At 46.3% G+C, this 14,866-nt stretch overlaps 1 protein-coding gene across 5 annotated transcripts in view; it reads right to left on the bottom strand.

Moving 5' to 3' along the window:
• The window catches only part of LOC139265775 (interferon-inducible GTPase 5-like), a 59,326-nt gene that overhangs the window by 18,491 nt on the left and 25,969 nt on the right, over positions 1–14,866 (bottom strand). For 3 of the 5 annotated variants that reach the window (XM_070883168.1, XM_070883172.1, XM_070883173.1), the window contains exon 2: positions 1,536–1,633. In XM_070883168.1, the coding sequence (XP_070739269.1) occupies positions 1,536–1,633 (98 nt within the window). The remainder of the gene's footprint in view (positions 1–1,535; positions 1,634–14,866) is intronic. The other 2 variants (XM_070883170.1, XM_070883171.1) reach the window with 1 other exon arrangement.

A 14,866-nucleotide genomic window follows, 5' to 3' on the forward strand; every position in this document is an offset into this window, starting at 1 on the left:
ACAAAGTCGTTGTTCAACAAGTCTGCCATTTCCTTCTCTTCATTTGTAATATTACCCACATTGTCTCCAAGGACCCACACTACCCCGACTACCCTTTTCCTTCTAATATAATTATTTAAACTTTTAGTGTTAATCTTAAGTCTCGAGTCGTGTTATGTTTCCCCTTTCAATCTAACATTAAATGCGACCATATTACAATCACTGTTGAGTGAATGTTCCCTGACTGTTACATTATTAACTAAGTCTGGCTCATTCCTCATTACTAAACCTCGTACAGCCTGGCCTTATCTTGGTTCTCGAACATATTGCTCCAGGAAACTATCTTGAAGATATTTATGAAATTCACTACATTTCAAAGCTATCAGCGCCTCCCATTCTATATGAAAAATAAAGTTTCTCATTAAAACGATTCTAATTTTGCTGCAAACCTCTCTAATCTCTGAATTTATCCATTTTGCCACATCATTGCTGCTATGAGGGAGCCAGTTACAATCGGTGTCCAATAACAGGTACAGGACCCCCATTGCATTTGTTTAAGCAGACACCAGGCTGGGAGTGCTGGGCGATCCAGGCAGGCATTTGGTGCACATGATGCCACCTTTAATCAGAGTAATGTTCACTCCCTGGGCCTTATGGGGCAGCTCTGTCCATGGGATGAGTTACATCCTGTGACATTGTAAAGGCATTTCTGCAGTTTCCATTCCTATGGTGAGAGTTTCATCCATGCTCGATCCCATTACAGTCGTCTAACTGTAAGACTTGTCACATTTTAAGCTTTTGTCCTTTTTACAATTGAGTTGAAATTCTGAAATGATTTAGGCTTGGGAACCTGCAGTGACACACGCCATGACATAAAATTTATTTGCACACTTTATTCTATATAGAAAAAACGGTCATACATTACCGAAATGAGAGCGACCAGCAGTGGTCGCCTGGGTCTTGCTGTCAGATTGTCTCTTCAATGGGATGATCTCATGGAAGACTCACGATCTCGGTGTTTAAGCTCAAAACCCACGAACATACGTGACCACTGGTTTCCTGTTTACACTGAATGTACATTTCCCCAGAACATTGTTTTCTCAAGAGGAGAGACACACTCCATGTAAGACGAATGGATGTAATAAATCAGGAAACTAGGTGTGACCCCGTCTCTCACTGAGAGCAGAAGGTATTTGTTCCAATTCTGCTGTCTTTTCGGTGAACTTGCCCTGGGTCACAGCTAAGTTGCAAAGTTCTTATTATTTTTATAACCTGTCTGGGTCGTAACCACAAATGTTATCACATAACATTAACCCTTGAACCCTTCTGAACACTCGGAAAAGTTTTTTATTTTGAGGAATTTGTGCTTTAAATACATCAAAATCCGATGAGAAAATGAGAGTGGGATTGTGTAGTGAAAACACTCTGCTATCTGTATCTCCACAACTGCCTCTTCCCCTGACAATGAACTTAATTCAGGTTAATCCATAGAGCGTGCTTCACCCTGATAACTTGGATCAAAATATAATCTTTTCTGTCCCATTTCTTGTCCTTACCTGCAGTGGTTCCCTGTGGAGAATCTCAGTGAAGTGGATGCTGCTATTGACACAACACCTCGATCCAGTGACGATGCTGCTTCAGTGTTGGACCTGCACTGGGAGGATAAAGGGAAGCAGTCACGCTATTTACCTCTCCGATACCGCACCCTGTTAAACATTAGATAGAGTCCCATAGTCACACTATTTACCTCTCTGATACCACACCCTGTTAAACATTAGCTAGAGTCCCACAGTCACACTATTTACCTCTCTGATACCACACTTTGTTAAAGAGTAGACAGAGTCCCAAAGGTCAGACAATCAGACTCGAGGGAAAGTGAGACTGTTGCTGGCACTTTGCATTTTCCATAAACAGAAGAGAAAGAATGAAGGTGCCAGAAACAGACTCAGCCCATGCAGTGTAAGGACGGGAGATGTTGGAGATCAACGAACTTGCTTTGTTGAGTGAGCCTCAGTTATTCACACCTCTTACCCAATTCTCCCAGAATAACCCGATTGGTGAAAAACTCCACACAAGCCTGTTGTGTGGTTAATTGAAATTCTTGGACTGTTCCTATTCCTTTATTCACTTTTTTCTTTTACCGTATTTTGTCTGATTGTGCCTTGCTGGTTGTGTTTTATTTTTATTTTCCCCTTTACGGGATGTGGCCGTCGTTGGTAAAGCCGGCATTTATTGCCCATCCCTCATTGGCCTCGAGAAGGTGCTGGTGGGCCGCCTTCTGGAACCGCTGCAGTCCGTGTGGTGCGTCGTAGCGATTTGATGCAACGATGAGGGCAGTTAAGACCATATATAGGCCAAACCGAGTAAGGACATAAGAACTTAAGAAATAGAAGCAAGAGTCGGCCATTCAGCCGCTCGAGCCTGCTCTGCCATTCAATGAGATCATGGCTGATCTGATCTTGGCCTCAACTCGACTTCCCTGCCCAATCCCCAAAACCCTTGTGTTATGTATGTAACACTATGTAACCAGCATTCTACCGCCACCAGAGGGCGTAACTTTTGGAGTCCCAGGAGATCCCAGCATCATTTCAGAGCACTGTATATAAGCAGGCCTCCCATGCTGTAACTGGCTCTGGAGTTAGAATAAAGAGACTAAGGTCACACTTACTCACGTCTGCAGTACTCAGTCACATTACTTTATTAGAGACATAGCAACTGGCAACGAGATAACGAATCATCACGCAAAAATGCAGAGAACTGTTGGTATCCTGGAGAAATTCTCAGAAGGGGACAATTGGGAAGCCTTCGTGGAGTGACTTGACCAATACTTCATGGCCAACGAGCTGGAAGAGAGTGTAAACACTGCCAAATGAAGGACGATCCTCCTCACAGTCTGCAGGGCAACAACCTATGACCTCATGAAGAATCTTCTTGCTCCGGTTAAACCAACAACTAAATCGTATGAAGAACTGTGTACGCTGGTCTTGGAGCATCCGAAGGAGAGTGTTCTGATGGCAATGTATCGATTTTACACATGTCAATGGTCTGAAGGCCAGAAAGTGGTGAGCTATGTCGCTGAAATAAGGCGCCTTGCAGGATTTTGCGAATTTGGTGGATTCCTGGAGCTAATGCTGAGACTTTTTTGTGCTTGGCATTGGCCATGAGGTTATTGTTATGTATGAAGAAAGAGTCTGACTGGATACTGTGAGCTCAAAGTAAAGTGCGACCTTAGTCTTCTATTGCAGGTCTCCAGAGTGCCTCTCAAGCCTGTGAGCCCTCCTCAAGTACCTGTGCTCCCAAGTTTACATATATAACAGTTATCCTTCGCAAACTATTGATTGTTGAAACACAGAATTTGAGCAAAGCCGTAACGATAGCCCAGGCATTTATGTCCACCAGCGATAACACCAAACAAATTTTGCAGCATAAAGATGCATTGGCAAGTACTGTACACAAAGTAACGTCGCTTTCAGGCAGGAATGCATATGGCAGAAAGTACACACCGGCAGCTGCACGATCTCAGATGACTCAAGAGTCCGCCATCAAGCGTGAATGCGAGACAATTGACACCTTGTTGGCACTGCGGAGGTGTTCATCAAGCCCATCAATGCCGCTTCAAACACTATGCGTGCAAAGGCTGTGGAACAATGGGACACCTCCAGCAAATGTGTGGACGAGCTGCAAACCCTGCAAACCACCACGTTGCAGAGGAAGATCCATGACAGATCAAACTAAACTAGAGACTCAAACCGAGGAGGCAGAAGTGTACAGGGTACAGACCTTCACCACAAAATGTCCACCGATCATGTTAAAAGTTCAACTGAATGGAATTCCAGTCTCCATGGAATTGGACGCGAGTGTGAGTCAGTCTATCATGAACAAAAAGGCCTTCGACAGGCTGTAGTGCAACAAGGCACACAGGCCCAAGCTGAGCCCTATTCATACCAAGCTGAGAACTTACACTAAAGAGCTGATCCCTGAAATTGGCAGTGCAGCAGTAAAAGTCTCCTATGATGAAGCAGTGCACGAACTACCACTATGGATTGTGCCAGGAGATGGCCCCACACTTTTCGGCAGAAGCTGGCTGGGAAAAATCTGCTGGAACTGGGATGACATACAAACGCTTTCATCCATCGACGACGCCTCATGTGCCCAGGTTTTGAGCAAGTTTCCATCATTGTTTGAGCCAGGCATCGGAAATTTCTCTGGGGTGAAGGTGCAGATCCACTTGATTCCCAGTACACGACCCATCCACCACAAGGCACGGGCGGTGCCATACATAATGCGAGAGAAAGTGGAGATCGAGCTGGACAGGCTGCAACGAGAGGGCATCATCGCGCCGATTGAGTTCAACGAGTGGCCAGTCCGATTGTTTCGGTTCTCAAGGGCGATGACACGTTCAGAATTTGTGAGGACTATAACGTAACGATTAACCATTTTTCGCTGCAGGACCAGTACCTGCTACCCAAGGCAGACGACCTATTTGCGACGCTGGCAGGAGGGAAGACGTTCACCAAATTGGACCTGACCTCGGCCTACATGATGCAGGAGCTGGTGGAATCCTGGAAAGGACTCACCTGCATCAACACGCACAAAGGTCTGTTCATCTACAATAGATGCTCGTTTGGGCTTCGATCGGCTGCGGTTATTTTCAAAGGAACATGGAGAGTCTGCTAAAGTCTGTTCCGCGCAGCATGGTTTTCCAGGACGATATATTGATCACAGATCGAGACACCATCGAATACTTGCAGATCCTGGAAGAGGTTCTAAGTCGGCTAGATTGTGTGGGACTCAGATTGAAACTGTGTTTTCCTGGCGCCAGAGGTCAAGTTCTTGGGGAGAAGAATCATGGCAGATGGCATCAGACCCACCGACACCAAGACGGAGGCCATCAAGAATGCGCTGAGACCACAGAACGTGATGGAGCTGCAGTCATTCCTGGAACTCCTCAATTATTTTGGTAATTTCCTACCCGGGTTAAGCACCTTACTAGAAGCTCGACACATGTTGCTACGCGAGGGAGATGACTGGGTATGGGGGAAATCACAAGAGACTGCTTTTGAGAAAGCGAGTAATCTGTTATGTTCCAACAAACTGCTTGTTCTGTATGACCCATGTCAATGTTTACTGATAGCTTGCGATGCGTCTTCATACGGAGTCGGGGGTGTGTTACAACAAGCAAACGAATCGGGAACATTGCAACCAGTCGCTTATGCGTCCAGGAGTTTGTCCAAGGCCGAAAGGGCTACAACATGATTGAAGAAGATGCTCTGGCATGCATTTACGGGGTCAAAAGAAATGTACCAGTATCTGTTTGGGTTTAAGTTCGAGTTAGAAACTGACCATAAGCCGCTCATAACAGTGTTCTCAGAGAGAAAGGTATTAATACCAATGCCTCTGCTCGCATCCAAAGATGGGCGCTCACGCTGTCTGCATATAACTATGTAATTCACCACAGGCCAGGCACAGAGAACTGTGCTGTTGCTCTCAGTCGGCTACCATTGCCCACCATCAGGGTGGAAATGGCACAGCCTGCAGACTTGCTCTTGGTGATGGATGCATTTGAAAATGAAAAGTCACCCGTTACAGCCCACCAGATCAGGACCTGGACCAGCCAGGATCCTTTACTGTCCCTTGTAAAAAGCTATGTCCTCCATGGGAGCTAGTCCAGCGTCCCAGCAGAGACGCATGAAGAGATCAAGCCGTTCCAGCGGTGCAAAGATGAAATATCCATACATGTGGACCATCTTTTATGGGATAATCGTGTGGTTTTGCCCAAGAAAGGCAGGGAAACTTTCATACGTGACCTACACAGTACCCACCCAGACATAGTAATGATGAAAGCTATAGCCAGATCCCATGTGTGGTGCCCTGGCATTGACTCAGATTTGGAGTCTTGCATGCGCCAATAGAAACATAGAAACATAGAAAATAGGTGCACGAGCATGCCATTCAGCCCTTCGAGCCTGCACCACCATTTAAGATCATGGCTGATCATTCACCTCAGTACCCCTTTCCTGCTTTCTCTCCATACCCCTTGATCCTTTTAGCCGTAAGGGCCATATCCACCTCCCTCTTGAATATATCAAATGAACTGGCATCAACAACTCTCTGCGGAAGAGAATTCCACAGGGTAACAACTCTCTGAGTGACGAAGTTTCTCCTCATCTCGGTGCTAAATGGCTGACCCCTTGTCCTTAGACTGTCGGCGGCAGTCGGGAGCAGCGGCGAGGAGGTGCGTGGAGAGGCCTATAAAAGGCACAGCAGGGAGTCCGGGGCCCAGCGTCGGCGGCAGTCGGGAGCAGCGGCGAGGAGGTGCGTGGAGAGGTCTATAAAAGGCACAGCAGGGAGTCCGGGGCCCAGCGTCGGCGGCAGTCGGGAGCAGCGTCGAGGAGGTGCGTGGTGAGGCCTATAAAAGGTGTGACTTGTGCAGCTACAGGGAGAAGGCAAAAAAGAAGTAGAAAGAAATCAAAAGGTGACGTCACAGCCAAGAGGGTAAGTGATTGGCTGGTGATTGGTAAGTAGTTTTTCTTTTTTCTCTTCTATATCAGTGAGTAACTTTTAACATTGTTGTTGCCAATTTAAGTGTATCTAAGGGTTAAGTCATGGCAGGAGAGCTCGGTCGGGTGTTATGCTCCTCCTGTACCATGTGGGAACTCAGGGACGACACCAGTGTTCCTGACGACTATATCTGCAGGAAGTGTATCCACCTCAAGCTCCTGACGGTCCGCGTTGCGGAGTTGGAGCTGAGGGTGGATTCACTCTGGAGCATCCACGATGCTGAGAATGACGTGAGTATCACGTGCAGCGAGTTGGTCATACCGCAGGGAAAGGGTCCACAGCCAGATAGGGAATGGAAGACCAACAGGAAGAGCAGTGCAAGGAAGGTAGTGCAGGAGTCCCATGTGGTCATCCCCCTGCAAAACTGCTTTGGGTACTGTTGAGGGGGATGACTCATCAGGGGAGGGCAGCAGCAGCCAAGTTCATGGCACCATGGCTGGCTCTGCTGCACAGGAGGGCAGGAAAAAGAGTGGGAGAGCAATAGTGATTGGGGATTCAATGGTGAGGGGAATAGATAGGCGTTTCTGCGGCCACAACCGAGACTCCAGGATGGTATGTTGCCTCCCTGGTGCAAGGGTCAAGGATGTCACGGAGCGGGTGCAGGACATTCTAAAAAGGGAGGGAGAACAGCCAGTTGTCGTGGTGCACATTGGTACCAACGACATAGGTAAAAAAAGGGATGAGGTCCTACGAAACGAATTTAAGGAGCGAGGAGCTAAATTAAAAAGTAGGACCTCAAAAGTAGTAATCTCGGGATTGCTACCAGTGCCACGTGATAGTCAGAGTAGGAATCGCAGGATAGCACAGATGAATACGTGGCTTGAGCAGTGGTGCAGCAGGGAGGGATTCAAATTCCTGGGGCATTGGAACCGGTTCTGAGGGAGGTGGGACCAGTACGAACTGGACGGTCTGCACCTGGGCAGGACCGGAACCAATGTCCTAGGGGGAGTGTTTGCTAGTGCTGTTGGGGAGGATTTAAACTAATATGGCAGGGGGATGGGAACCAATGCAGGGAGACAGAGGGAAACAAAAAGGAGTCAAAAGCAAAAGACAGAAAGGAGATGAGGAAAAGTGGAGGGCAGAGAAACCCAAGGCAAAGAACAAAAAGGGCCACTGTACAGCAAAATTCGAAAAGGACAAAGGGCGTTAAAAAAACAAGCCTGAAGGCTTTGTGTCTTAATGCAAGGAGTATCCGCAATAAGGTGGATGAATTAACTGTGCAAATAGATGTTAACAAATATGATGTGATTGGGATTACGGAGACGTGGCTCCAGGATGATCAGGGCTGGGAACTCAACATCCAGGGGTATTCAACATTCAGGAAAGATAGAATAAAAGGAAAAGGAGGTGGGGTAGCATTGCTGGTTAAGGAGCAAATTAAGGCAATAGTTCGGAAGGACATTAGCTTGGATGATGTGGAATCTATATGGGTAGAGCTGCAGAATACCAAAGGGCAAAAATCGTTAGTGGGAGTTGTGTACAGACCTCCAAACAGTCGTAGTGATGTTGGGGAGGGCATCAAACATGAAATTAGGGGTGCGTGCAATAAAGGTGCAGCAGTTATAATGGGAGACTTTAATATGCACATAGATTGGGTTAACCAAACTGGAAGCAATACGGTGGAGGAGGATTTCCTGGAGTGCATAAGGGATGGTTTTTTAGACCAATATGTCGAGGAACCAACTAGGGGGGAGGCCATCTTAGACTGGGTGTTGTGTAATGAGAGAGGATTAATTAGCAATCTCATTGTGCGAGGCCCCTTGGGGAAGAGTGACCATAATATGGTGGAATTCTGCATTAGGATGGAGAATGAAACAGTTAATTCAGAGACCATGGTCCAGAACTTAAAGAAGGGTAACTTTGAAGGTATGAGGCGTGAATTGGCTAGGATAGATTGGCGAATGATACTGAAGGGGTTGACTGTGGGTGGGCAATGGCAGACATTTAGAGACTGCATGGATGAACTACAACAATTGTACATTCCTGTCTGGCGTAAAAATAAAAAAGGGAAGGTGGCTCAACCGTGGCTATCAAGGGAAATCAGGGATAGCATTAAAGCCAAGGAAGTGGCATACAAATTGGCCAGAAATAGCAGCGAACCCGGGGACTGGGAGAAATTTAGAACTCAGCTGAGGAGGACAAAGGGTTTGATTAGGGCAGGGAAAATGGAGTACGAGAAGAAGCTTGCAGGGAACATTAAGACGGATTGCAAAAGTTTCTATAGATATGTAAAGAGAAAAAGGTTAGTAAAGACAAACGTAGGTCCCCTGCAGTCAGAATCAGGGGAAGTCATAACGGGGAACAAAGAAATGGCGGACCAATTGAACAAGTACTTTGGTTCGGTATTCACTGAGGAGGACACAAACAACCTTCCGGATATAAAAGGGGTCGGAGGGTCTGGTAAGGAGGAGGAACTGAGGGAAATCCTTATTAGTCAGGAAATTGTGTTGGGGAAATTGATGGGATTGAAGGCCGATAAATCCCCAGGGCCTGATGGACTGCATCCCAGAGTACTTAAGGAGGTGGCCTTGGAAATAGCGGATGCATTGACAGTCATTTTCCAACATTCCATTGACTCTGGATCAGTTCCTATGGAGTGGAGGGTAGCCAATGTAACCCCACTTTTTAAAAAAGGAGGGAGAGAGAAAACAGGGAATTATAGACCGGTCAGCCTGACATCGGTAGTGCGTAAAATGATGGAATCAATTATTAAGGATGTCATAGCAGTGCATTTGGAAAGAGGTAATATGATAGGTCCAAGTTAGCATGGATTTGTGAAAGGGAAATCATGCTTGACAAATCTTCTGGAATTTTTTGAGGATGTTTCCAGTAGAGTGGACAAGGGAGAACCAGTTGATGTGGTATATTTGGACTTTCAGAAGGCTTTCGACAAGGTCCCACACAAGAGATTAATGTGCAAAGTTAAAGCACATGGGATTGGGGGTAGTGTGCTGACATGGATTGAGAACTGGTTGTCAGACAAGAAGCAAAGAGTAGGAGTAAATGGGGACTTTTCAGAATGGCAGGCAGTGACTAGTGGGTTACCGCAAGATTCTGTGCTGGGGCCCCAGCTGTTTACACTGTACATTAATGATTTAGACGAGAGGATTAAATGTAGTATCTCCAAATTTGCGGATGACATTAAGTTGGGTGGCAGTGTGAGCTGCGAGGAGGATGCTATGAGGCTGCAGAGCAACTTGGATAGGTTAGGTGAGTGGGCAAATGCATGGCAGATGAAGTATAATGTGGATAAATGTTATCCACTTTGGTGGTAAAAACAGAGAGACAGCCTATTATCTGAATGGTGACAGATTAGGAAAAGGGGAGGTGCAAAGAGACCTGGGTGTCATGGTACATCAGTCATTGAAGGTTGGCATGCAGGTACAGCAGGCGGTTAAGAAAGCAAATGGCATGTTGGCCTTCATAGCGAGGGGATTTGAGTACAGGGGCAGGGAGGTGTTGCTACAATTGTACAGGGCCTTGGTGAGGCCACACCTGGAGTATTGTGTACAGTTTTGGTCTCCTAACCTGAGGAAGGACATTCTTGCTATTGAGGGAGTGCAGCGAAGGTTCACCAGACTGATTCCCGGGATGGCGGGACTGACCTATCAAGAAAGACTGGATCAACTGGGCTTGTATTCACTGGAGTTCAGAAGAATGAGAGGGGACCTCATAGAAACGTTTAAAATTCTGACGGGGTTAGACAGGTTAGATGCAGGAAGAATGTTCCCAATGTTGGGGAAGTCCAGAACCAGGGGACACAGTTTAAGGATAAGGGGGAAGCCATTTAGGACCGAGATGAGAAGGAATTTCTTCACCCAGAGAGTGGTGAACCTGTGGAATTCTCTACCACAGAAAGTTGTTGAGGCCAATTCACTAAATATATTCAAAAAGGAGTTAAATGAAGTCCTTACTACTGGGGGAATCAAGGGGTATGGTGAGAAAGCAGGAATTGCGTACTGAAGTTGCATGTTCAGCCATGAACTCATTGAATGGCGGTGCAGGCTAGAAGGGCCGAATGGCCTACTCCTGCACCTAGTTTCTATGTTTCTATGTTTCTATGACTCCTGGTTCTGGACTCCCCCAACATCGGGAACATTCTTCCTGCATCTAACCTGTCCAGTCCCGTCAGAATTTTATATGTTTCTATGAGATCCCCTATCACTCTTCTAAACTCCAGTGAATACAGGCCTATTCGATCCAGTCTCTCCTCATATGTCAGTCCTGCCATCCCAGGAATCATTCTGGTGAACCTTCGCTGCACTCCCTCAATAGCAAGAATGTCCTTCCTCAGATTAGGAGACCAAAACTGAACACAATATTCCAGGTGAGGCCTCACCAAGGTCCTGTACAGCTGCAGTTAGACCTCCCTGCTCCGATACTCAAATACCTTAACTATGACGGCCAACATATCATTTGACTTCTTCACCGCCTGCTATACCTGCATGCCAACTTTCAATGACTGATGTACCATGACACGCAGGTTTCATTGCACCTCCCCTTTTCCTAATCTGCCGCCATTCAGATAATATTCTGCCTTTGTGTTTTTGCCCCCAAAGTGGATAACCTCACATTTATCCACATTATACTGTATCTGCCATGCATTTGCCTACTCACCTAACCTGTCCAAGTCACTCTGCAGTCTCTTAGCATCCTCCTCACAGCTCACACCACCACCCAGCTTAGTGTCATCTGCAAACTTGGAGATATTACTCTCAATTCCTTCAATTAAATCATTGATATATATTGTAAATAGCTGGGGGCCCCAGCACTGAGCCCTGCAGCATCCCCACTAGTCACTGCCTGCCATTCTGAAAAGGACCTGTTTATCCCACTCTTTGCTTCCTGTCTGCTAACCAGTTCTCTATCCACGTCAATACATTACCCCGAATACCATGTGCTTTAATTTTGCTCACCAATCTCCTGTGTGAGGCCTTGTCAAAAGCCTTTTGAAAGTCCAAATACACCACATCCATTAGTTCTCCCTTGTCCACTCTCTTAGTTACATCCTCAAAAAATTCTAGAAGATTTGTCAAGCATGATTTCCCTTTCATAAACCTATGCTGACTTGGACCGATCCTGTCACTGCTTTCCAAATGCGTTGCTAGTTCATCTCTCATAATCAATTCCAACATTTTCCCCATTACCAATGTCAGGCTAATCGGTCTACAATTTCCCATTTTCTCTCTCCCTCCTTTTTTAAAAAGTGGTGTTACATTAGCTATGCTCCAGTCCATAGGAACTGATCCAGAGTTCATAGACGGTTGGAAAATGATCACCAATGCATCCACTATTTCTAGGGCCACTTCCTTAAGTACTCTCGGATGCAGACGATCAGGCCCTGGGGATTTATCGGCCTTTAATTTCATCAATGTCCCTAACACAATTTCCTGACTAATAAGGATTTCCTTCAGTTCCTCCTTCTCGCTAGACCCTCGGTCCCCTCGTATTTCCGGAAGGTTATTTGTGTCTTCCTTCGTGAAGACAGAACCAAAGTATTTGTTCAATTGGTCTGCCATTTCTTTGTTCCCCATTATAAATTCACCTGATTCTGACTGCAAGGGATCTACATTTGTCTTCAATTATCTTTTTCTCTGCACATGTCTGTAGAAGCTTTTGCAGTCAGTTTTTATGTTCCCAGCAAGCTTCTTCTCATATTCTATTTTCCCCCTCCTAATTAAACCCTTTGTCCTCCTCTGCTGAATTATAAATTTCTCCCAGTCCTCCAGTTTGCTGCTTTTCCTGGCCAATTTATATGCCTCTTCCTTAGATTTAACACTATCCCTAATTTCCTTTGTTAGTCACGGTTGAGCCACCTTCCCCGTTTTATTTTTACTCCAGACAGGGATGTACAATTGTTGAAGCTCATCCATGTGCTCCTTAAATGTTTGCCATTGCTTATCCACCATCAACCCTTTAAGTATCCTTTGCCAGTCTATTCTAACCAATTCACGCCTCATACCTTCGAAGTTACCTTTCCTTAAGTTCAGGACCATAGTTTCCGAATTAACTGTCTCACTCTCCATCTTAATAAAGAATTCTACCATATTATGGTCACTCTTCCCCAAGGGGCCTCGCACAACAAGATTGCTAATTAGTCCGTTCTCGTTACACATCACCAAGTCTAGGATGGCCAGCCCTCTAGTTGGTTCCCCGACGTATTGGTCTAGAAAACCATGCCTAAACGACGTTAGGTGAGCCAGATGTTTTTTTTTGACAATCCAGTAGTTACATGATCACCATTACTGATACCAGCTTCTTACTCCAATTTATTTAATTCTCTGAATTTAAATTCCCCATCTACCATGGTGGGATTGTGAACTCATGTCTCCAGATCATTAGTCCAGGCCTCTGGCTTAATGGACCTATGCTACCCTTCCCATGTTACCATTGGCTGTTCTGTTGTGAACCTTTGACAACCTCAAACTGGTTAAACATTAGTCGATGATTGCTTTAATGTCCTTGAGTGTCCCACAGTTGTATAAGTTTCCTGGTCTTTATTGTTCATTAACTACTCTTAATCTGTCATACTCTTTTCACGAAATCAAGACGTGTTCACTTTAAGTGAAGAATATATTTTATGAATACATTAAGAGCAAGAAGATAACTAAAGAAAGAGTTGGGCCTATTGGAGACCATAAAGGTAATCTGTGTGTGGAGGTGGAAGATGTGGGTATGGTTCTTAATGAATACTTTGCTTCTGTTTTCACAAAAGAGAGGGGCAATGCAGACGTTGCAATCAGGGAGCAGGAGTGTGAAATATGAGATGAAATAAACAGAGAGAGAGGAAGTGTTCAGGGGTTTAGCATCTTTGAAAGTGGATAAATCTCCAGGCCCAGATAAAATGTATCCAAGGCTGTTATGGGAAGCAAAAGAGGAAATAGCAGAGGCTCTGACCATCATTTTCCAGCCCTCTCTGGCTGCAGGTGTGGTGCCAGAGGACTGGAGGACTGCTAACATGGTACCTTTGTTTAAAAAGGGAGCAAGGGATACAACGAGTAATTACAGGCCAGTCAGCCTAACCTCGGTGGTGAGAAAATTATTGGAAAAAATTCTGAGGATCAGGATAAATCTTCATTTAGAAAGACACAGATTAATCAAGGACAGTCAGCATGAATTTGTTAAGGGAAGGTCGTGTCTAAGTTGATTGAATTTTTTGAGGAGGCAACGAGGAGGGTCGATGAGGGTATTGCACTTGGTGCAGTCTATATGGATTTTAGCAAGTCCTTTGATAAGGTGCCACATGGCAGACTGGTCACAAAAGCAAAAGCCGGCAAAGTTGGATCAAAGATTGGCTCAGAGGAAGGAAGCAAACGGTAATGGTCGATAGGTGTTTTTGTGACTGGAAGGCTGTTTCCAGTGGGGTTCCGCAGGGCTCAGTACTAGGTACTTTGCTTTTTGTGCTACAGGTTGGACCTCTCTGGTCCGGGACTCTCTGGTCCGGTAACATCCGTGGTTCAACATCAATTGGGCGTGAGGGAGAAGAGGCTTTATTTTTTTTAAAAGTACCAAACCAGTGCGTTAATTAAAAATGTGACTGGGAGATTTCTACACGGAGAGAGAGAGAGAGAGCGCAAGGCCCGAGTTTCTCAGACTGTGAGTTTGAAATGCAATCTCAGTGAGTTTTGCAGTCTGGAGTTATCTGTGCCATCTCAGTGAGTGTTGCAATATGTTATCTGTGCAATCTGAGTGTGCAAAGCGCTGGTCGGGGGCAGTGCTGTGGGTCCGTAACTTTCAACCGTGTTTCAGAAAGCGGGGTCAGTTGTTGCTGCGGTGTGCATGCGGCGATTGGCTGGGAGCGGCAGTCAGTCAGTGAGCACGTGCAGCGATTGGCTGGGAGTGGCTGTCAGTCAGTGAGCGTGTGTGGCGATTGGCTGGGAGCGGCTGTCAGTCAGTGAATGTAAGTGGCGATTGGCTGGGAGCGTCTGTCTTTCAGTGAGTGTGTGTGGTGATTGGCTGGGAGCGTCTGTCTTTCAGTGAATGTAAGTGGCGATTGGCTGGGAGCGGCTGTCAGTCAGTGAATGTAAGTGGCGATTGGCTGGGAGCGTCTGTCTTTCAGTGAGCGTGTGCGGCGATTGGCTGGGAGCGGCTGTCAGTCAGTGAATGTGTGCGGCCCACAGGCTGCCAGCACACACACACGCACAAACACGCACCCCACAGGCACACCCGCCCCACCCCCCACACACACACCACACCACCCCCCACATACACACACCCCCCACCACCCCCCCCTCCCTCACATACACACATCCCCCACCACACACACAGACACATCCTCCACACACACACACACATACACACTCCACACACACCACGAGCCTGGGCG

Source organism: Pristiophorus japonicus, chromosome 6 (genome assembly GCF_044704955.1).
Source record: "Pristiophorus japonicus isolate sPriJap1 chromosome 6, sPriJap1.hap1, whole genome shotgun sequence".
Taxonomy (NCBI): domain Eukaryota; kingdom Metazoa; phylum Chordata; class Chondrichthyes; family Pristiophoridae; genus Pristiophorus; species Pristiophorus japonicus.